This window comes from Helianthus annuus, chromosome 4 (assembly GCF_002127325.2).
Source record: "Helianthus annuus cultivar XRQ/B chromosome 4, HanXRQr2.0-SUNRISE, whole genome shotgun sequence".
Classification (NCBI taxonomy): domain Eukaryota; kingdom Viridiplantae; phylum Streptophyta; class Magnoliopsida; order Asterales; family Asteraceae; genus Helianthus; species Helianthus annuus.
In genome coordinates, this window is record NC_035436.2 from 206,132,031 (window position 1) to 206,156,563 (window position 24,533).

Sequence of the window (24,533 nt, forward strand, 5' to 3'; positions counted from 1 at the left end):
TCCCGGGTTAGGAAAATTTAGTTTTTGATAATAAAAGGTACAAAAACAACATATTGAAAGTCGTTAGTATCTTCTTTCCCTTCTGACAATAATTTATTTGTTCCGTTTCATCAGTATCCTAAGTTTGTCTACATGTGTATTCATAGTTTTCGTGTAAAGCTTAATAATATAGTTCTTATCGGACGATAAAGAAAATTAGGTAAAAATAGTGAAAACACAAAAACCGATATCAAAGTGGTAAAGTTTTACAAAACCGACACCTATACAGTACCAGCAACGAACGGATACTCCATACTCACTCGGAATCAGTATTTTTAGTACCGGTACCGATACGGTACGATCCCAATCCCATCCTTACTTGGTAATATGACAACGTAATTACTAATTAACAACAAATATGAAAAATATATATATATAAACATCATATTTAAAATAATATGAAACTACATACTGATCTTGAGGAAGCTATTTTGGAAATATATCTTTGTAGTGTTACTTGTAATCTAATCATTTGTTATAATATATTAGTGTTAGTGATTAAAAAAAGACCTAAATACCTTAGGATGACGCACTAAATAGGCCCAAACTTTGAACCTTTATACACAACATCAGAACTACTTTTTCAAAGCAACAAAAAAATTAAAGAAAAGAAACTACTTTTATTTTGGATGGCAAACAATGATTTTATTCCACACCAAATTTATATACGTTACAAAGGCATGTACCAGTAAGTCGCTAGTACCCATTAAACCCATACCCAGTACATAACTCACCCCATACTCCAATTACAGATCAACCCAAAACATCAAACTTTAGCCACTTCGCCCACTCTAACCCTGGTCGGTTCGCCCGATGTTTCAGTCACATGAACGACATCGCCTGAGTTTACGCGAATATCCGATCAACTGATACCCGCTTGCCTGAGAACATCAATTCGTTTCGTGCTTTTCAAATCTCACAAGATGACACAATAAGAATCATTGCACCAACTTTCTTTTATTTTCCAATATGCCTTCTGCTTAATAAAATTTGAACAGCTCCCTCACCTTTGTACCTGAAAAATAAGGGATGCTGCACCAAAGACTTACCTTCTATCTAACCCCTAAGACGATGTAGCATGACACGAGCAGGTGATCCACATCTTCCTCCATCTCACTACAAAACCTGCATAATATCAAACCATAATGCACATTCCTTTTTTGCAGACCTTTAAGCGTCGGAAACTGTTATTTTTTAAAACTTTGGAAACCAAAAGGTGATTGGGGCCAGCCTAACCAGACCCGAAGCTGTTTTGACCAAATAAATATTCCTAAATACAATAAGGTCATTTCCTTTAATCTACTTGACACGCTAATTATTGTTAAAACTTTGGAAAAGGTGATCGACGCTAGGCTAATCCAACCAGAACCTGTTTCGAGCAATCAGTTTGCAGGTCACTTGACCCGTTTGAGACGTTTAATAGAACTTACCCATTTGGCCCATGCAATAAAAATTACCCATTTTGATGGTCACTTATTACCCATTTGACCCGTTCAATAAAAATTAACTTTTTTTTTTATGTAATTAACCTGGATGTTACAAAAAGGCGTAAAATTTTACATGTTTTTGTTTATCAGTCGAAATCAATACCTTTTTTAGGTCTTTGACTCCAAGTTCTTTCATACTCCCATGCGGTATATCCAGAAATTTTCTGTTGGACTCCTGAGAGTGATAGAAACAAAAGAGTTAGAACAAAAAGAAATGATGCGTCTTTAAATACGAAGTATGCTGACCACTTATAGAAGTCAAAATGGAGACTGCGTTTAATGACATCAACACAACATTATTTGCAATCTGCAATGCCTCATCTAAAGTTACTAAATCTTTTTCTAGAAGTGCATCGGCGTCAACCACTGCGTTGCAGAAGCAAAAAAGTTAGCATGTATTTAAATGTGTCGAATAAGCAACAATGAAAGAATGGATCTAACTATCTAATATATAATACTCACTGATACAAAAATCTGTAAGCCCATCAAGTTTGTGGTAGTTGAGGTTGTGGACATCAGATTTCTCCCAGCCACTTCACTCACATCACAAACTTCCTCCAACCACCGGGACACTAACTTCTCATGGATCAAGTCCCAAAACTTCAGCCTAAAAAATAAAACATGATTAAAACTCAAGCACGGTGAAACAAAAAAAGATGTTAAAAATGGAAAATTGTGATTGAATACCACAAAAGTGTTGGCTCTAACAACATCAAGCATAGTGACACCAACCAAGCGTTTGGGATCATAAGTACCAGCTTTCTTGAAAACTTCTGCAGCGATTGGAACCGTAGAATTCACAGGATTGCTAATTAAGTTGACGATTGCATTAGGGCAACACATTCCAATTCCTTCACATAAAGTTTTAACAATTCCCGCATTAATCTTGAAAAGATCATCACGTGTCATTCCGGGCTTTCTTGGAACACCAGCAGGTATAATCACAAGATCCATTCCGGTAAGTGCACCACAACATGCCATGTGTCCCAAACCTAAAATGGTTGCACCACAACATGCCATGTGTCCCAAACCTTATTAACGGGTCATGTTCAGATTAACCCATATAGTTCAGCTGTTTAATAAAACGGGTTAGCCGACACAATACCTATTTATTTACGTGCCGTGTTAGTAATTGTTGTCCGACGCTAAGATTCGAAAAGCCCAAAAAGGAATGAGAATACGACGGTACGGATATGTATGTATACACATAAGTAATCATACCAATAGAATAAACTTTGGAATAGTAATTTCATGGAATGAAGGGAATAAATAAAGTAGAAGCTACCTTTTAAGTAAATCCAAATTTTTCTTGACTCCAATACGCCCAACATGTACGATCAATGGTCGATCAGGTTCACCATTTCTGAAATCATTCAAACAGAAATGAACAATGTTCCAACCATAGTATTTGGTGATTTTGTTTCAGATAAACCATTTTTTGGTCATTTTGTAAAAAAGTAAAATTATAGATTGATTTAATATAGACTTTGAATGATTTTCAACCCGCTTGACATCACATGTTCAAACTATTTGACCCGTTCCCCTTTTAGCTCTTTTTTTATTTGACCCATCACAGTTCGAACCTAGCCCACGTTAATGGGTCAAAGTTACCACCTCTAGTTTTTAATGAAAACCATAATTTTAGTTAGTCAAAGAAGAAGCGTACGATAGTCTAATTCGCATTTCATGAGAGTGAAACTTCGGATGAAAGCTATCCGAATCCACATCCTTATTCCACAGACGAATTGTGTTAGCTGAAAAAACAAAATAAAAAACGTGTTATTTCATTAATAAAATAACCAATTAAAAATCCTTTTTTTGACCGTTTATTTGGTGCAAGGCATTAAAAAGTTAAGTTCATCCACATATATATAATTACATGCTGCAACTTTGTATTGTTGAAGATCCTTTGCAATAGCAGCTGATGGTACCAATGTAAGATCAGCAGCTTGGTGAAGAAACTCTGACAAAAAAAAAGAAAGAAAAACAACCTTCTTATATCAAAATTCCGAAACAATAAGATCTTGAATTATAAAAAAAAATAAGAGCAAAAAAGGAAGAATCATTGCATACTTATAACTAACCACATTGGCTGGACCAATCAGCTATACGTGTATCTTGGTATGTATCTGTATTCAACAAAAACTTGTAGCATTAAAAATGTGTGTTTGTGTACATTATGTAAATATGTATATTAATCGGCAACTGCACGAAATAGAATTAAACTTTGAACTTTTTCCAGATTTTAGAAATCAACTTTAAATTAGGTGAAAACAGAATTAGATGAGCACTTGATTACTGATTTTAGCAACCAACGTCATATTCATTGAAAAATTAAAAAAAAAATATCAGAGAAAGCCTAAAGTTCGTTCTCTTCAGTGCAGTTTGCGCATATATTCATATAACATATCCATGAGTTGGCTCAAATGTTTCACTTACACAGGCACATGTGTATGATAGGACATCACGATGTGGACCGACAGCATTTTTGCAATCGTAAGCGCTCCAAAAACCTAATATTAAAATTTAAAAATGTCAGTAACTATGAGATATCTACACGCACACACATAACATACAACATACATACGTACCATGATACCAGGAGACGATGCATGGATGATGTCCGGTTTGAATTGTTTAACTTCGTTGATGATCCTAGGGCTTAGGGCAAGAGAAAGTGGCACTTGTTGGTACCATGGGAACGAAAAGCTGCACAAAGAAGATTCAAGAAACCGTTAGTATGATAATATATATGTATAATCATAATTTAATCAATTGAATGAGTGAAAGCAATTAACCTTCGTGAGCCAACCAATTTTGCTCCATGAAATTCTTCTAGCACCCCTTCATGTGTCGTTACAACCATCACCTATAATAGTAACCAAAGATTATGTTAAGGAACTTTGCCTACATTCTTTATCAAAACAAACCCTCATTGCCCTTGGTTGACCACCACCAATTTTAGTAAAAAATTAATAAAATCCCCATCAAAACAGGTCAAATGAGCAAACAGGTTAAATGGGTTAAAAATCCCCAAACGGGTATCCAAACGCCTACGTCTTAAACTGGTGTATTCAATGAAAATTTTTATTAATAATCAAACTAAATACATTTAAGATTTACAAAACTAAAATAATAGACAAAACGTGTTGGATGGTCGGCGTTTTGACCTCTACATCGAATGTACCCGACCTCCTTTTTTCCCATCAAAACCCTTTTGGAGGTTTTTGTCTGTGAAAAATCATATGAAAGTATCTCAGATTACTATTCCAAACCTGCTTTATAAAGTTCAAGAAGCGTGACCCATTTGCTAATCCCCCCCCCCCGCGTGGAGTCCCATACCTTTGTTTCAAGAACATGAAGAAACAGTACTTAGCTCAGTCATAAGTATGCTGAATGTGCTCCTACTTTCACAAACATGGAACACCTTTTTCAAAAAACATAAAAAAATTAAACCCGAAGTAAAATGAAATAAGTGGATATGAATATGACCAGATCATTAACCACCTGCAACCTGTTAATTTTCATTCAAAAAAGCTTCCATTCAAAGTTTCTTGAAAAAAAGTTACTATCTTTGCTAATTTCTCCTTCAAATTCTTCAATTTTTAACTATATATATAGTAATATAATCAATAATCAATGAAATAAATCATATTAAAGCTTACTAACCAATCGGGTCTTGCTAAATTCCGTATCAAAATCTGCCATTTCAAGTTTCTTTAAAAAATGTACTATCTTTGCTAAATTCTATTTAAATCTTAAATTTCCAAGATTCTTGAAGAAAAACTAAATGAGTATTAATGTGGTAAGTGGTGAACCAATCTTCCATAGTTGTCTTTGTCGATTAAAATCATACCTGAAAATAGGCAACTCGATACTCTTACTCACGGTTCACTTGACTCAGTCCCTGTATTGTGTGTAAAATTTGAACCTGCACAGTTGCATATCAATGATCAGTATGCTAAACGATTGTTGGTATTAGGGCTTCTGATGCACAATACATATAAAGTAACAGTGGTAGGTAGAATAATAGTAATGTAAGATTTAAAGCAGCAAAAATTTATGTAAATAAGACTAAACATACCTGAATCCACTTCGATTGTTAACGATTTAGGGTTTTGAATATTCGCTTTGATGAGAAACATCTGCTACAGATTAAGTGTTTGTGAAAGGAAACAAACCACATGAGATCAGGCGAAATAAAATCCCCAAAATTAAAGTATAGATATAGATTCTACCGTTGTCGGCTAGCGACTAATAGTTAATATTATTAAAATTATTACCAATTTGGACAAGTATTAAATTATTACTATCAGAGTAAAAACACTTATGATAACTCACTTGGTCATCTAAAGAATTTCTCTGCTCTTGATAGCTTTTGTCTCCTATAATCAAATAGTATATATAACTTAATATAAAGTTTCACACCAAATACCTAAGGTGAACCTATAACCGTATTTATACTCTGCTACCTATTAACAACAACAATAATAATAATAATAAAAATTAAATAAATAAATATAATAAAATATATATAAGTATTTTTATCTAATAAATAATGACACACACAGTTGGATAGCTTGGAAGTTGACATCACACCAAATAGGGGTGAGCAAAAGGAAAAACCCGACCCTACCCAACCATTACCCGACCCGAGAACCGATCAAACATAAAAGAAGGAACCGATTCACTACCCTAAAAACAGGAACATGCCCATTTTCTTAATAAACGAACATAAACAAAAAAAAATGTGTTCGGTTATATGTTCGTGTTTGTGTCAGTGTTCGGTTGAAATTCGGTTCATTTACAGGCCTAATTAGAATACAAGAGACGATAGGTGATATCATGGCAAGGTCTCTTACAAGTCTAATGACCCATTTTGCAAGTCATGCAAAAACTCCTTAGCCAGCTTTCGAGCCGCCTCATTTCTCCTAGTAAAGAAAAGGTTGAAGAATAAAAATAATAAGAATCTTGCGAGCAATTACCAATAGTGCCATCCAATTCTGAGTTGATATATATTGTGACTTGTATTCTTGATACCTGTGACGCAAAAGAACATCAATACTCGAAAATGTAAAGAATAAGAAAAAAGGTATGACAAACTATTAGTACAAGTAAAACCCTTGATATATACCTTCGTTCAGCTTCTGATGGCAGAACACCATCTTCAAGCTCCTGAATAAATTGCTTATAAGACATCAACCCTTCTCTGAAATGTCATAATGATGGATCAAAATCACATGAAAATAGTAACAATGCTCTCATTTGGGTCTAGTCAACAGGCGAGACGACAGATCATCTTTTTCAAATACCATAATAATAAAACCATTGTGAAAACGACAGATCATCTTTTTCAAATACCATAATAATAAAACCATTGTGAAAGCCAACATAAGAAGAATCACATCCACAATAACTTGACAAAACACTGACCTGAGGGTATTGACCTGATCATTGTAACCTCCGCGAGCCGATTCCCAATTTACAAAAGCAGATAGATGCTTATAAGACTTCACACAAAATAAAAACTTAACAAAAAAAATAAATAAATAAAACATTCTGATATTAACTTGTCGGTGAACATGTTCAAATTAACAACTCCTTAAATGATAAAAGAGAAATGGAAGATTCTGTATAGAGGTAAATGAAGGGTGTGTTTAGGTTTGCTAATTCTAACTGCTTATTTAATTATCTGTAAGTGATAACTGATAAGCAATGTTGAGTATGCAATATGCATCATATAATTGTTCATTCGAAACTGCTTTATTCAAAAACTCAAGCAGATAAAGCAAATTTTTAATTAAAACATACCTGGATTGGAAAACTTGCATACGGAATTGTGAACAACTTGAAGACGATTAGCGTGTATAAATCATAAAGATTTGAAATAAGAGCAAACAATAACAATGAGAGAGAAGTGTCAGATTTATGTGGTGGTGGAACCCTAGCCGCCGCCCTGTGCCTTGAACCACAACCATCACAAGACCACTGTTGGAGAAAACCCTAAATGGACCCATGTCGCCGTCATAGTTCCTCTTCAGGCCACAACCACCGTCACCATCTTCCTCTATCAAAGCACCGCCACCGGATGGGCAACTGTGACATCCGAGAACCTCTACCGTCTTCCACCAAAAATCAAATATAACAAAACGGGTTAATAACACGTTGAATCGATTGAACTTCATAGCCTTGAAGATGAAGAAGAAAGGGAAATCAGGAAGCGTGAAGGAAAAGAATGAGAGATTTAGGGTTCTGTAAGTGTGAAATGTGGCGAATGAGTAATTTAGGTTTTTTAGATAGTTTATATACCCCGGGTCAAAACACCGGGTATGGATCAAACACACGGGATCCGTAAAAAAATAACTCTTTTTCCTTATTTTCCCGCCAAAAACCTAAAATGGTTACACCACAACGCGACACGTGTCCCACACTTTGTTCATATATTATATATATAGATTAATCCTATTAATATATTAGATTAAACTCTAATATTATTAATATATAATATAATATATCTAATAATATATAAATACAAATGATTGTTATACATTATCCCAATTTATATTTGCGTCAATCTCTTAAATTTTATTTTTTAATGATTATATAGATTTTGTCTTTGTTTCCTTTTTTTATTAAAATATTTAAATTATAAACATATAAATAATTAAATGAGTATTTAAAATAAATTAATACTATATAAATATATTAAATTAATCTCTAATATAATTTAGAGTAAACTTCCGTTTTGCTTCCTGTGGTTTGGTCATTTTAACGGTTTTGCCCCAATCCTTTAAAAATAGACATTTTACTCCCTGATCTATGAAGCTTATCTCTATTTCATTCCCCGCCTCTAACGCCATCCAATTCAACTGTTAAATCCTGGTTCAGATCTGGGATGGGAAAAGACTAAAATGCCCCTCATGTGAGGGGCATGTGACTGGTTTTAACAGTTGAATTGGATGGCGTTAGGGGCCAGGAGTGAAATAGAGATAAACTTCATAGACCAGGGAGTAAAATGGCTATTTTTAAAGGATTGGAACAAACTCGTTAAAACGACCAAATCGCAGGGAGCAAAAAGGAAGTTTACTCTATAATTTATTATTGATATATCTAATAATATATAGAGTTAATTACTGTTTTCGTCCATGTAGTTTGTCAAAAATCACTATTTCAGTCTATTAGTTTAAAAATTGCGATTTCAGTCCATGTGGTTTCACTTTCGTAACCATTTTAGTCCACCTTGTAACCATTTCAGTCCCTGTACTTAACAGAATAATAGATTGAAATGGTTACGAAAGTGAAACAACAGGGACTGAAATCGCAATTTTTAAACTAATGGACTGAAATAGTGATTTTTGACAAACCACAGGGACGAAAACAGTAATTAACTCTAATATATAAATATAAATAATTGTTATAGATCATACCGATTTATCCTTGCGTCAATTTCTTAAACTTTATTTTTTAAAGGTTACATGGATTTTGTCTTTGTTTTTTTCTATTACAGTATTCTTTTTTTTTTGAACGGCCAACAAACTCAATCCCGAGCACTCTCGGGGCACCCACTGGACAAACGGAGTACTCCGAGAGTAACCCGAGTCCACCACCAATTCCGGAGAAAACCCGGTAACCCACCCACCCGTAGGCACGACAGTGAAATTATCGGTAAAACCCGTTTGGCTCAATGATCTAACCCAGGTTTCCCTGGGTCTCCTATCATTACCCACCAGTGCCTCACTCGGCACCAAGTGGGAGTCGAACCTGCATCTCTCAAGAGAAATGCAAGCCCTCCACCACTTGATCTAGAGATCATTGACATTTATTACAATATTCTAATACTAATAAAGAAATACATCTAATGCCATGTGACATTCTCTCATTTCATTTATTTCTATCTAATGACATACAGTGGCGGACTTACTTTAAGGGGTGGGTGGGCGGCCGCACCCCTTGAAAATAAAAATTTTAGTGGTATTTTTCGCGAAAAATCCCGACCGCACCCCTTGGAAATTTTCGTCCGCACCCCTTGAAAAATTCCAACCGCACCCCTTGGAAAATTACGACCGCAACCTTTGGAAGATTTCGTCCGCACCCCTTAGGAATTTATATAAAAAATATTGTTAACACTGATTGAAATCCGATCAAATTATGTAAACAAGTTAGCCTACTAACCCCTTTAATAAAACTTAAATTCAATCGATCAAGCCCAATAATTTAGTACCCATTCAAACCCAATCCAACTACTAGTTTTGTTGATATATGACTGTTGGTTGATAAATAACAATTACTATGGCTTAAAATTCAAAATTTTAAATTGAAAATTAATGAACATGGGCTATGGTTGAACACTTGAAGATCCTTGTTTTTTTTTGTATCTGAAAGGATTAGGAAGGAACAATGAATAGGAAGTTATGTCTCGATTTCTCAAGAGTAAAGGGGTTGAACCACTTTTTTTCGGCGGATTCTTCTAATTAAAGACCAATGTATCTTTTAGATAAGTTTTTTTGTTTTTTTATTTAATGATTAAGAGAACTAGAAGTAGGGATGATTTGTACTTTGAGGCTTTTTTGTTTGTTAATGTGATAGGAAGTTAGGAACTAGAAGTTAGGAACTAGGGTTTGATTGTTTGAAAATTGAAATGGACCCGACCCGATCCAATTCGACCCGCTATGAGACTTCGTTTGTTTGTGTTTACTTGTTTTACATGACCCGACCCGACCCGACCTGCTATGAACCGATTTTTTTTTTTGTATAGCTAGGAGTCTAAAATCTTTAAAAAAATTCGCACCCCCAGGAAAAAAATCCTGGGTCCGCCACTGATGACATATAACATTCTCTTAATTAATTCATCTAATACTAATAAAGAAATACATCTAATATCATGTGGCATTCTTTCATTTCACTTATTTTCATCTAATGTCATATGACATTCTTTTATTTAATTCATTTATATATTAACTAATATCATATTTTAATTATTTTCGCTGTTAAAATATAATTATATAAAAATTAGAATGGCAGATAAAAAAATATTTGAAATTCCATAAATATTTTTAACAAACGGGTATACCAGATGCCCGTAAGCATACCTGATAGATATTGGATCCCAAGTATACGAATGAGATTACTAATTAGGCAAATACCTATCCCGTTACCACCCTTTTTAAGACTATTCAAATGAATGTAAGCGTTGTGTGTTGGTACGACAACAAGAGAAGCAGACTTTATTCTTAAAAAAACATATATGCATAGATAACACAATTGTAACAACGACAAAGGATAAATAGAAGAAAACATATATTTGGAAGAAGATCAATCCAACAAGATAAATAAATATATTAGTTGAAAGGAGTACGTATGAAAAAGTACCTCTAAACATTTTTTTATTTTTTTGGTCTTCGCAGAAAGCCCATGCTTCCCCATGCCAACTTTGTTTTCATGGATAAATACATATACACATGCATCACACATGTTTACATTAATTTTGATTTGAAGTTATTTTTATCAAGGGTTTGAGCATACCTAATTTCAATTACTTTGTTATTCAAAAAGTTGTATATTACTACATCAGTTACTGACAAAAGATCAAATACAAATATTTTTAACGTACAAAACGTACGAACTGAATGTTTTCCTGAAAAAATACGGTGACATTTTCATAATTATTTTACATGTATAGTAATTATCAAAATTACTTTACAAATGATTTTGCAGGGTAATTTGATCTTCTATGGTGATTTTGTGTAATGATCTTGTAGGACAATTTTAAATTATATGTTGTTTATAAACTTGTAGAGTAATTTTGCTACATTTGTAGAGTAATTTGATAATTACCCTACAAGATCATTTTACAAAATTACCCTTCAAAAGCAAAATTACCAAACAAGATCATTGTTAGAGTTATTTTGATAATTACCCTACGAGTAAAATAGTTACGAAAATGGCATCGCGTTTTTTTTAACCTTTTCATGTCTTTCGTACGTTTTGTACGTTAAGTGTATTTGTACGCGAGCTTACCAGAGGTCGACTGTAGAACCGATAGCATCCCCTTAAAATCATATTATAATGTTATTTTAGGATATAAAATAATTGGGGACCTCTTGATTTAACTTGAAGGCACCCTTAAACCCCTTGGCAACCAAACCCAATCCAATATAAAAACTAAAATTGTCTATTTATTTTTTAAATGTCCAATTATTTAATATACAATGAGATACTTTATCTAAAAATGATAAATAAAATGGCAAGAGATACTTTATCTAAAAATGAAAAATCAAATACCAATATATGATAATGACCAACCCGACCCGTTCTAGCTAGACCCATTTTGACTTTACTAGAATGCTTTTGATAAAGATCCACCACTTAGGCTAAAGGGTGTGGGGAACATCATTTGGGTCATTAATGCCACATAGAATCATTATTGGATTACTACACCACCCCCTTGTATCATCCACCATGGTTGGCATGGATTAAACCATGACAACCATGAGCCTCCTTTCCTTTTTTAATGTTTCCTTTTCCTTTTTACAAAAATAAATTAAAATAAGAAAATAGTTGTTTTGGTCATGACCACACCCTTAGGGTAGTGGTTTTGGATAATCGATTAGAAGTGAGTGACATGACGCTGATGTGGAGGGTCATGGTGACCATTAGGGTCATGACCACACCCTATAGCCTTATAAGACCGTAATGTAATCATATAATTGCCCACTTTCTCTCATAAGCATCGGAGTGAATTGCAAGTTTTGTCCTTTATCTTTAGGCCATTTTGCAAGTTTTGTCCTTTATGTTTAAATTTGACGAGTTTTGTCCTTTATGTTTGAAAATCAAGCATGTTTTACCCTTTGGGGCAAAACGTGCTTGATTTTTAAGGACAAAACGTGCTTGATTTTTTAAACATAAAGGACAAAACGTGCTTGATTTTTAAACATAAAGGACAAAACGTGCTTGATTTTTAAGGCCCAAAGGGTAAAACGTGCTTGATTTTTAAACATAAAGGACAAAACTCGTCAAATTTAAACATAAAGGACAAAACTTGCAAAATGGCCTAAAGATAAAGGACAAAACTTGCAATTCACTCTAAGCATCGAGTATAAGTTATTTATGTGTTTCTCACAAATTTTTAAGTTATTGGATACCTTCAAAGATCTTCATTGTTCAACTTTCCAACCGCCCATGCTTTCACAACATCCTTGTGTCTAGTTTGGGGACCATATTCTCCAAAGCAATTAAAAAAGATAATCTCCATCTTCCCACATTAGATCTCACAAGCATTAGATTTTCTAGTATCTTCCACATTAGATCTCACAAGCATTAGATTTTCTAGTATCTTTTGGGCTGTCTCCTTTATGTCCTTATCTATGCTCGATTATATATAATAATCATTTAGATTTTCTTTATTATCAACAATACGAATCAACTTAATTACCAAGTATTTATGGTTTAATACATATTTTTATTCTTGAACTTATATCTTATCTTGAGCTCCGTGGCATGTTCAAATCATAGATAAAAATAAGTAAATCGTGACGAACCCGCGCTCCGGGATGGGTTCAGAATGTAGCAAAAATAAACGACTTGCAATGGTACATACGAATTTTTTGTCATTTTGCGGCCCGATTGCCAGAAAATCAAAAGTAAAAAAAAATTAGAACTAATTTACTAATATTTTTAAGAAAACAATCTTAAAACGGGTATTATTAAATGATGTGAAAAATATGTGCACATCATCCGCTCCTATCCTTGTAACGGGAGTGGCGATATTTGAATCTGTTAGCTTAAGGTGGAGGGGAAGTAGGCTTGGGCCTACACCCGTCATCAGCCCCCTAGTATGGGTCACTTGTGGACTATTGATTATTAGTGGGTTAGACTCTTATTCCCGACCTATTTTATCGTGTCTAATATACCATCTATTTTGAGTTCTCCAATCTTCGTTTGCCTTTCACCATGTTTTTCCTTCAATTTACTGAGTCGCTAGGTTTACGAATTTATCAATTATCCCCTTTGTGGTCTTAGCAAAATTATCCATTTAGAGATGTTAGTGTCATGCTCATGGTGTCACCCCCACGGTATTAATAATAAAGATTAATACTTTACATGTTACCTTTAAGATGTAGATATGGTTTCATATCTCAAATTTCTTTTCGACTAGAAAATTTAATTGCTAGACTTATTTCATATAGTCATAGAGGAAAAGGATCATAGTTTGTGCATAAACACTTAGAAATGGCAAAAAGATAAACTTCAAAGCTAAGTGACACATTCGTTAAGAAACCAATATTATTTAGAGATCGAAAGAATTGTATATAACATTTGCATGTAGTACTTGATGGATATAACGAGAGTTGGAAAAAGAGTGACGTTCACTGTAACACACAGTTACATCACCATCTTATGCATCACATTTAAAACAAAAGATACGAATATACAATTCTGTGAGTTCTCTACTTAAATACTCCTTCAAAGCAATTAAGAAACCGCGGAACTCGCTTGATGATGAATTTACACAAATGCCCTTGTGTGACTACAAACCCAAAACTGAAAACTTGCATGGCTTTCAAGATCACGTCATTAATAGCAATATGCTTCTCACAAGTCTGTTCATAAACAGGATATAAAAATTGTTAATTTTTTAATGCATTAAACACTAGTATTTTTTAATACAAAGCTAAAAAACCGTTATTATGATTCAAGTTACGACGTATTTGATTACCTTTTAGAGGTAAAACCACATATGTATTCATGTAAAATAAGTTTTTACCTCAATAGCCATAGAATCAGAAAAAAAAAACTCATTAAATCATCTTTAGTTTTACAAATCTTCATATTTTTTTTTCAAATGAACAAACCTGGTGAGTTCGTACATTTGAAAAAAAAAATCTAATAGTAAAAAAAAATAACTAAAAATTCATAAAACAAGATCATGCATTGTGTTTTCGAAAGAAAATCAGACTAACCGTGTAAAATAAAGTGTATAACACAAATTGTTTTTTACATATTTTCATAGACCAACATATGAACACAAACATATCATTGTGAAATCTACTACTAGAAAAAATTCAGTATTCGACCAAATATAACAAACTAGTTGATTTACTATAACATAAAAAATACTCTTTTGATTTTTAAATTCTAAGATGAAAACTAGACACAAACATAATGCTAAATCTAGAATACAATATAATAAAAAGGAATAACTTTATATGTATCTATAATATACCTATCAATCAAAAGATAAAATGATATTTTTTTTAAATTACCGATACTGAAATTGAGTAAAAATACAAACCGATACACTAGACAGGGGCGGAGCTTTTAAGGGGTAAGGGGGTGCACCCGTCCCCGCTAATGTTTCGGTTAGTAGTGTAATTTATTTGATTTTTCGTCTGAAATTTTTTAAAATATATAGGTCCGCACCCACTAATTATTTTGCCTAAATATTGTCTGCCCCTACCAAGTTTATTGCCAAAAAAATTCATACATATTTTCGTATTGAGTTAAAATAAAATGTGGAGAATGAGGCTATTAGTAATTTTTTATAATTGTTTTTAAACTTGAAGTGAGTTTAAGTAAAGTCTGAAACTAGTTTTTATATAAATGAAACTTGAGTGTTCAAATTTAGTTTTTTTTTATGGGCAAGAACGGATCTTTTGAATAAATGAAGATTATTATTTAGTTTTATTTTGAGTTATTATTGTTTGACTCCACCCGAACATATAACCCGAAACATAGCGATAGGAAAAAAGAAGCCGAAAACACTAAAAATGAATACAGGTATCGATACTGTTTTTTCAGTTTTCATTTCAAAACTTACTGAAACCGTAGGGATCAAGGAACTCATCAACATGCCATCCGGGCAACGTTTCAACCAAATACTCAGATACACTAGCATCTTCTTCATGACTCACACTACAATTAGAGTGATTATTATTATTATACGTCAAATCACTGTTTTGATGGATCGAAGCTCCAAAACCCGAGCTTTCAATCGAAGCATTCGAGTTTGAAGACGATGGAGTTTGGTGATCGTAACATGATAACTTAACTCCAGTGAGTAGAAACCGAGTGTGTTTTTGTGTGTGTTCGTTGGCTGTGTGAATCGGTACGTCGCATTCTCTACATAAAATAGCTCGATCTTCTTTGCAAAACAGAAACGCTCTCCTCTCCTGCTTGTTTTATAAAAATCAATACACATGATAACATTAGAATCAATTATGGCATTATTCATCGGTACCAGTATCAGTATCAGTATCAGTATTCATTTGTATGGTTTTTGGTTTCAGTATTAGTATTAGTTATTAGTAGGTTCTGGCTATTTTTGGGGTACTTTTACACTACGGATACCGAGGCAGTTCTAAAATTGGTGTGTTTATGCTTTTACTCATTCTTGGTACCTGACAAATATCGCAGCGTGGTGGTGAGTCTTTGAAAGAAGGTTGAAGAAGAGGGAAGCGCGGGTGTTTGTTGGCGAGCTTGTTAGCGTGGTGAACACGGTGGTCGCAGGCGGAGCAGAGGGAGGCTTCGTCGGCGGTGCAGAAAACAACGGCCTCGGATGCCTCACAAACGTCGCACTGGATTTTCATTGATATTGTGGGGTTTGGGAGTTACTAGATGTGTGATGGACCTTTTGATAATTCATAAGAGTGTGTATATATAACTATAAGGGAAAAGGGCATGGGGACATAGCTAAGTTGTGTGTTTTGATTGTGTAGATCTAAGGGTAGGGGCTAGGGACAAATGAAATGGAAATGAAAGTGAAAATGAAATGGCAACTTGGTTCTAAGTGTTAAGAGGGACAAAATTAATATATTCTCTTTTATTAACCAAAAGTTAATAAATTTGTTTGTAGTTGACTGAGAGTTTCTTTAGAGTTCATCCGTCTTGATACTGGCATATCGCCTCTTGCTTAAGTATGTTTAAATGTGAAGTTCTCTCGCTTATAATAAAAAACATGGAATTCACGTTAATATTTGAGGCTATGCATTTCTTATTATCAATGTGAGATTTACATATTATGTTACAATCACCCATTAAGTGATCTATGTGTGATTCACCCGAGGTGTTACACACATTTGAGATGTATTTAGGTGTCTAGTTATAAGAACAATTAGACGAATTAAAAAAAATGATCTATGCGTTTCTTATTATCATTGTGAGATATTTTTAGGTCTCTAGTTATAAGAACAATGAAACGAATAAAAAACATCAAGGGGTATAAGAGAAAGAATACAAACATTTGTAACATAAGACATTTCATGTATTATAAGATGTTTTAGGTCTCTAGCAAGTAATGTTTTTTCTTTCTTTCAAGTATGTGTTTTAATTTATATTTAAATGATTTCTACAAAATTGCTATTGCATACATCTTTCAATCTTGATTTTATTTTTATAATGTAAAATAGAGGATTTTATCAAAATGGATGATTTAACGGGTTTGTCCTATAAACTTAACTGCTTCTTTATGTTTAAAAATACATTTTAACTCTAAAATAATCAACTTAAAAGTATATATTAAATGTGTGTTTCAATATGATTTTTTTTTTTCAATAATGCACCTCTCATAGCCCATCACTTATTAATGTCTTCCTTTTTTGCTTTCTAAAAAAAGTCCCGGCGGTCCCATTTAGCTATTAATAAAAATACATTAATCCACCTCTCTTAGCCCATCACATATTAATGTTTTTCTTATACATCAAAAGGCCTTTCACTATTGATATTTGTAAACACCTTCAAATTCATTCTTAAAATCTTTTTATTGTTGAGTTTATAGGACTTAACCAACATTATTTTGATAAAGAAAAACACATGTTTTTGCTGAGCTAAGATGCTATAGACATTGATATTAGTAGTTAACGTGGTTTAAAATAAACTATTTTTATAATCGATTAAGTTTTAAAAGCCCGTAGTTTTGTGTGTAGATTTGAAAGCGGCCTAAATTTTAGGACATGTGTATATGTATAAAATAAAAATAAAATGCATAATTTGAATTTTGAATCGAATCAAAAATTACAAATTTGTATTGAATCAAATCAAATCAAATTCATATATTCAAAAAATGAATTCGAATACTGAATTCAATTTCAATTCAAATCAAATTTTAAGTTTTTTAGTTCTATTTAAACATCGAATACTCCTATAACCGGTTCAATTCGGTTTGACAAGTTAGCGCTATACCTAACCAACGAAAGCTTGGGCTAATGTTAAACAAGGCTTCAAAGGAATGGAAAAAGGTTGTTGGCGAGGTTTTATGTGACCGTGTGGGAAATATGGAGAGCGAGAAACAACCATATCCACTTTAATAAAATGGCGGACACTATATAGGAAAACGCTTTTTATTGGATTTCTAGTAGATCTAAATATGTAAGCCATGATTGAGTTAGATGGTGTCACTTTAATATTTGGGATGTAATTTTGTAAGTTTAGGGTTTCAGTTTCTTGCTAGCCTTTTTCTTATATTTTTATAGAAGTTTCACCATAAAAAAAAAGTGAGTATTTGACCAGATGTCGGTGTAGACAGTTCCTAATCAATCTTTCCATTTTGATTAACATGATATTTGAGAACAATGTGAAAGATATAAAGTAAACAAACACAAACATATATACTTTCTATTTTTAAATCGAGTAAATTACTATTTTGGCCCATGTTCCAAAAAGAAATCTTTTGACATATCGGATACTGAGATTACATTTTATAACAGTTTTGGTCCCTAACACTAACCATGTTACTTTTTTCTAGTTAAGCCTAAGGGTATTATGATTCTTTTATAACTTAGGGGCTTTTTATATAAGTTATAAAGTTCTTTTAATATCTTTATTTGTGTAATTACTTAATATTTTTATTTCTTCACGATTATTATTTAACAAAATACCTTTTAAATATACAAATAAATACATATTTATGTAACAATTTATTTTTTATTATAAATTTTGTTTTAAAAAAATGTTTTTAACCTTTTTAAAACCGTTCATCTTTTTTAAAATCGTTCATCGTTTTTAAAATCGTTCATTTTTAAACTGTTTGTTTTTAAAATCGTTTTTTTTAAGAACTCATTTTTTTTATAAATTGAATAGTTCATTTGTTTAAAACTTTTCATTTTTTTACATTTTTTTAACATTCGTTTTTTAAACTTTGTATTCTGTAATTTATTTACTGCCGGTAGCAAAAAGAAACTTCAAAAAATGAACGATTTTTAAATCAAACGAATTTAAAAATAAACAATTTTAAACAAACGAACAGGTTTTTCGAAGATCTAAAAAACGATGTTTATAAAATAAAGCAAAAGGTACTATATGTTAAAAATATAAGGTTTTAAAAAGCGTATGGTTTTAATAAATAAAAGGTTTAAAGATGAACGAATTTCGAACAAATAAACGGTCCAAAAAATGGAAGATTTTAAAAAAGATAATCAGTTTGAAAAACGCTTAAAAATGACAATTATAAGAAAACAAATTTTTAAATAAATACGTATTTATTTGTATATTTAAAACATATTTTGTTAAATAATAATCGTGAAATAAGGAAATAAAAAAATTAAGTAATTATACAAATAAAAATATTAAAAGAACTGTATAACTTGTATAAACAGCCTCTAAGTTATAAAAGGAATATAATACCCTTAGGCTTAACTAGAAAAACATAATATTGTTAGTGTTAGAGGACAAAACCGTTATAAAATACAATCTCAAGATCTAATATGTCAAAAAGTTCTTTTGAACTAAAAATGTTAAACTAGTTAAACCACATGAACAAAATAATAATTTACTCTTTTAAATCATTAAACAACTTTATTTCTCCATCTTTCTAGAGAGATCATATTTGTCCTTTCGTCCTTGACTAATATAACTTACAGAAGACTTTTTTTTTGTTTCCCCAAAATGATTATTTTAATATTGTTCAAAAGGATATATTTTTTTTCAAAATGATTATTTCAATATTCATAATACACTTTCCAATTGCCTAAATACTATATTCTCAGCCTTCACGGTTAAGGGTGTAAGGAGTGGTTAAACATTTTAGAGTGGCAAACCAAAAAACCGACCAATCAGAGCATGCCATGTCAATGAGTCAAAAGTGTTTAAACTTTGGTGAAAAGTGTTGGCAATGGTTTAGACACTTGGTGAAGTGGTAAACTATTTAAAAAAAAGGAAAAAATTGTGATTGGTTGAGATAGAAATAGACCCCACCCACAATACCCCCCTCTCTCTCTCAATCACCTTCCCCGCATCGGCAAGCCATCCCCGCACCACATGCTTCACCGCGTTGGCAAAACCTCGGCGGCGGTGTTTGCCGCTTTGCAAAGAGGTTTGCCGAGGTTTGCCGCATCCCGCTCCGCACACCCTAAGAATTTTATATTGGAATTTAACTCATTAACATGATAAAATATTCAATTCCACAAATCGTAAAAATATTACTGATGGAGGGGGCAATGAACGAAGAAAACTTGAATAGTATCTAATCTAAATATTAATAAAAAGACTCTAATTAATGCCATGTGTTATTTTTTCTTTCAACTTATAAATTTTTATTTTATTCTATTTTAAATTTTTAAGAATTAATTAATACATCGCTATCTTTATCTATATCTATTTATCTATATCCTTATTGTTATAATTATAATAAATGGTTATAACCTAACCATAGATCCGTGTATTAAAAAAATTAAACTTAAATAAATATGATATATAATGAATAAATTAGGTATGATAAATGATGAATTTCATATGTTTTATCCTTATCAAAATCTAATTCTGGTTTTACATAATAATTTGCCGTTGTTATGTTCCCGTTATAACCATAGGTTTATTATTATATTATATATTATATATTTATACAAAAAGCAATTTAGGTTGTCTTTCATGCACATCGCATCCTTTCATTGTAACGCACCGGTTTGATTTCAACGTCCAACCGTTTGATTTTAACACATCATCACATCGGTTAACAAAAGCATATCCAATTACCTAAGCGTCCTGTCGGTTAACAACAAATACATATACGATTACCGACGCATCCCGTCGGTTAGAAACAAAATTCTTGAAGTTGAATAAATAAATCGCACCTTATTTACAAACTAAAAATATGATATTTACATTTATATATCTACAAAAATATTAGAATGTCTCTTACATTTTCCTTGAGTTGTAATAAGGCATCATTAAAAAAGTGAGACATATCATTAAAATTCAAATACCCATAAAACATGGATCAACAATAAGTCGCCAATGAGGTAGTGGTGGAGTGGTTGGAGAAACACCTGATGTTCCTTGTGACCCCGGTTCGACTCCCACTCTCTCTATTATTTTCTGCGGCATCCAGGTGAAGGGCAAATACGGGTGGCGCTGGTTCGTCTTGGATGGAAGACGAGGTTTTACCGATTATTCCACTGTCGTGCCTTCAGACGGATGGAGGTCGGGTTTCCACGCATCTGAGAGAGCCAAGGGGCTGGCGGCTGTCGAGTAGTCGACCTTGGACACAACGTCCGGTGTCACAGGGGTTGGCACGTCGCTCCTTACCGTTCAAAAAAAAACCAATAAGCCAATACCTAGGGGTAAGGTAAAGTAAAGAGTTCGGATACGAAGAAATTTTTTATAAGAAAAAAAAGTTTTAAATCAAAGAAATTCTTCGATATTTAATGTTATTGTAATGGTATATAAGTAAATTTATATTTTAATTAATTTATTATATTCTCTTAAATTAGCTAACTAAATAAACTTTTATTCATTTTAAAAATATACTCTTTCAAGACAACCTAATTTATGGTGAAAATCAATTTTCGATATGTATAAGATAGAATGTATCATAAATATCGGTATGTCTAGGACAAATTCCGACATGTGTAGGATATATGTACGATAAATTTCGATATGTATAAGAGAAAGTTTGAAATATGGAGGATAAATTGTTTTAGCCTAACTAATGAGAGAAATTATAAATCTTTTTATTGTTTTACATTGTGGTTTTTTTTCTCACATTAAGTTTTCTGAAAAAAAAAAAAAAAAACCACCCGTTATGCTTATAAACAAAATCGAATGGTCCACCATTACTTACATCCCAGACCAAGACCTACAACTCTACAAGTATCAAAATCAAAACATACAACTTGTGCTAAATTAGTTAGTGCTTTAATTTTTTGACGCAACACATTCTTTTAGTCGATCTAAAACACAACACTTGATTATTCATTATATTGCTTGCAATTGCATTTAGACAATATATAAATGCATAACGACTTTCTAAAAAATCATTAAACTCACTTTATCTCAACTTGTTTAACATCTTAACATAGTCACAGAATTAGGACTTTAGTGTTTACAATCTATTGAAATCAAACATTTATCATTCTTTGTTTTCAACACTACAGTGTAACCTTCATTTATGTGCATTTCACCTAAAATGTCCCAACAACATTTTCTTTTTGTTAATAGTACACATTATGTACTCATGTGCAAATGTCCCAAAATATCTTAAAGAGTTAAATGCCATTTTAGACCATTTTAGACCCTGTGATTTGACCTATTTTGCTAGTTTAGTACAAGTTCGTATTTAATACACAAGGACCAATTGGCAGTTTTTAGGAATAAATATGTTTTGTTGTGGCTGAATAAAATTTATGTTAATAATACTTATGTTATATGATAACTTTATATTGGAATAGTGGAGGTTTAAATAAAAAGAAATTTTGTTAAGAATATAAAGAATAAGTTTTAAATTAGTAATAATACTTACATATAGGCAAATTCACAAATTTAATTAATTAATTAATTAATTTTATTCACTTAAATTAGCTTAACTAATTAAACTTTTAACTCCTTTTTAAAGTATACTTCTTCATTACAACTTAATTTAAAGTGAAAGACAATTTTTGATATGTGTAAGATAAAGTGTAGGATAAATTTTGATGTGTAGGTTAAAGTGTAGGATGAATTTCGATATGTGTATGATAAATTTTGAAATGTGTAGGATAAAGTGTTTTTGCAAAATTAACCAGAGAGAAAGTAACAATGAGAGGAATTATAAGCTACTTATTGTTTTACTGTTATATCATTTCTTTTTTTTTACTGTTATATCATTTGAGAAATTAAGCTTTTTGAGTTTTTGTCTCAAATCATCTTTCCCCTATTGCAATATTGGTTTTTTAATTTCTAAAATCTACATTCATAGTCTCCATCGTTCATTTCGTTGAAGCCTGTTTGTTTCTTTTCACTAATCTATATCTATATCTAATAATAATAGAACTGAATGAATAGTGCCAACACTTGTCTGGCACATATTCATTAGACCTATGTTGTTTGGTGATGGTTAGGGGTGTGTATAGCTTGGTTTGGGTCGGTTTTGGCTTAAAACCACAACCATAACCATAACCGCTATGTCGGTTAATGGATAACCATAACCATAACCGATTGGTTATGGCGGTTACGGTTAATCGGTTTTGATGGTTATAGCGGGTCGGTTGTGGGTGGTTAATCATGTATTTAGCCTAGCTTAAAATATGTTAATTTTTTAACATGGAATAAATTGTTATTGCATATTTGTATAAGTTAGTATATTACATAGTATTAAAAAAACATGTAATCTATAATATTAACACCGAATATTCAAATAAAGTGATGTGATATATTTCATAAATTCAAATAAACATTCAAACAAAACCGCAAAACAATATAAAATAACCCGTAAATACTAAAAATCTTTAATCAAAAACATCAAATATTAAAAAAAACTGGTGAAAAGTCCTAAATCCTATAAAGATTTATTACATGTCGGTTCGGTTCGGTTATGGTGGGTATGGAAACATTGATAACCATAACCGACCCGCTACATTCGGTTTTCAAAAAAAAAAAAAAAAACCATTAACCGACCCACTGGTTTTTAATTTGGTTCGGTTTTTTTGTTCGGTTTTATCAGTTAATTCGGTTATGTTTCGGTTAATTCGATTTTTGCACACCCCTAGTGATGGTTATTTGACACATCACCCATACTTCACACGTGTACTCATGTTGTTATGCATGTGACATATATACTGAGAGATGCAGATGTCTACCGATAGAAAAGAGAGTCTGGGAACAGAATCCTGAGGGAGTGGCGGCTGGCTACCGCCCCTGGTAGCAGAGCCACGACGGAACACGGCGACGCCACCCGATTCTGCATGTTTACGACCCCAACCGAAGGAACAACCCCAACCGAAGGAACAACGCCTGAGCGTTTAAGAGAGAGAGGTTATGTAGACGACGGGAGAGTCTGGGAACAAAATCCTAAGGGAGTGGCGGCTGGCTACCGCCCCCGATAGTGGAGCCACGGCGTAACACGACAACGCCACCTGATTCTGCATGTTTACGACCCCTAAGAAGTCATTAGATTCTTAAATTCGATCTAATCTTTCCGATCGATAACATGTTTTCTAACGAAAACCTAACTGATTTTATATTTTTGGTTTTCTATTTATGTTGATGTATACCGACTTCCGGTATCGTACTGGTATCGTGACGACGGTATTGTGAAGAATTGAATAAATACATTCCAAACAACTTCGACACCGGTACGTAATCTTCCTACTGAGAACGATTCGGTTTACGGCGCCGCAACGCGCGCGTGAATTATAAACCTAGTTGATATTAAAAGTAAGTCAGTTGTATATAAAATGAATAAAATAGTGAAAATGACCAAATATGTTACAACTTAGTGAGTAGGGACACCACATGATATTTTGAAAAGAAATGGCCAAAACTACAATCTGATGTTACCATAATACTATTAGTGTGATTTACTCAGCTTATGAAGGTTACATAATTGGTCCTTGACCTTCAACGGTTATGGACATTGTTCATGCAACATCTAGACTCTCGTACCATCAATATTGTCCATTTTGCTCCCGATAAGTTGCCCATCCAGGATCTCACATATTTATTCGTCATCAAAGTTAAGCGTTTGTGCTTAGAACATTGGGATGAGCATTTTCGATATATTACCATGGCTTAGTTCTTGTGGGTTCCAAAGATTCGCCTCCA

General features: G+C 32.6%; 2 protein-coding genes across 33 annotated transcripts; both read right to left on the reverse strand.

Moving 5' to 3' along the window:
• Positions 1-639: 639 nt before the first annotated feature.
• Positions 640-7,791, reverse strand: LOC110938194 (serrate RNA effector molecule). 32 transcript variants are annotated; one of them, XR_004890960.1, is made up of 20 exons: positions 7,338-7,791; positions 6,960-6,987; positions 6,661-6,735; positions 6,389-6,457; positions 5,868-5,911; positions 5,611-5,671; positions 5,383-5,457; positions 4,869-4,953; positions 4,325-4,757; positions 4,118-4,235; positions 3,966-4,039; positions 3,600-3,655; positions 3,406-3,489; positions 3,193-3,280; positions 2,812-2,889; positions 2,214-2,671; positions 1,989-2,133; positions 1,773-1,892; positions 1,630-1,701; positions 640-1,164 (listed from the first exon to the last, which is right to left on the reverse strand). XR_004890960.1 is itself a non-coding variant. In XM_035988839.1 (6 exons), exons 1-5 carry the CDS (start codon positions 7,082-7,084, stop codon positions 5,411-5,413), a joined length of 363 nt encoding a protein of 120 aa, XP_035844732.1. In that variant the 5' UTR covers positions 7,085-7,791; the 3' UTR covers positions 4,869-4,953; positions 5,383-5,410. The 32 variants fall into 32 exon arrangements, 7 of the variants coding, with proteins under 7 accessions (XP_035844732.1, XP_035844731.1, XP_035844734.1 ...); XR_004890951.1 differs by having other exon boundaries at positions 6,389-6,566; XR_004890946.1 differs by having other exon boundaries at positions 6,389-6,566; positions 6,960-7,036.
• Positions 7,792-13,802: 6,011 nt separating this feature from the next.
• On the reverse strand, positions 13,803-16,165 carry LOC110938197 (B-box zinc finger protein 21). Its single transcript, XM_022180660.2, has 3 exons — positions 15,923-16,165; positions 15,343-15,694; positions 13,803-14,125 (listed from the first exon to the last, which is right to left on the reverse strand). Exons 1-3 carry the CDS (start codon positions 16,109-16,111, stop codon positions 14,118-14,120), a joined length of 549 nt encoding a protein of 182 aa, XP_022036352.1. The 5' UTR covers positions 16,112-16,165; the 3' UTR covers positions 13,803-14,117.
• Between the last annotated feature and the right edge of the window lie 8,368 nt (positions 16,166-24,533).

Excerpts from the sequence above, each read along its gene's own strand:
- LOC110938197 (XM_022180660.2), bottom strand. The coding sequence starts at position 16,111 with ATGAAAATCCAGTGCGACGTTTGTGAGGCATCCGAGGCCGTTGTTTTC. Across the intron at positions 15,695-15,922 it reads CACGCTGCGATATTTGTCAG|GAGAGGAGAGCGTTTCTGTT; the intron begins GTACCAAGAATG and ends TAAAACAAGCAG.
- LOC110938194 (XM_035988836.1), bottom strand. The coding sequence starts at position 7,084 with ATGTTTTATTTATTTATTTTTTTTGTTAAGTTTTTATTTTGTGTGAAG. Across the intron at positions 6,567-6,660 it reads CCATCAGAAGCTGAACGAAG|GTATCAAGAATACAAGTCAC; the intron begins GTATATATCAAG and ends TTTGCGTCACAG. Across the intron at positions 5,675-6,511 it reads AGAATTGGATGGCACTATTG|CAGATGTTTCTCATCAAAGC; the intron begins GTAATTGCTCGC and ends CTTAATCTGTAG.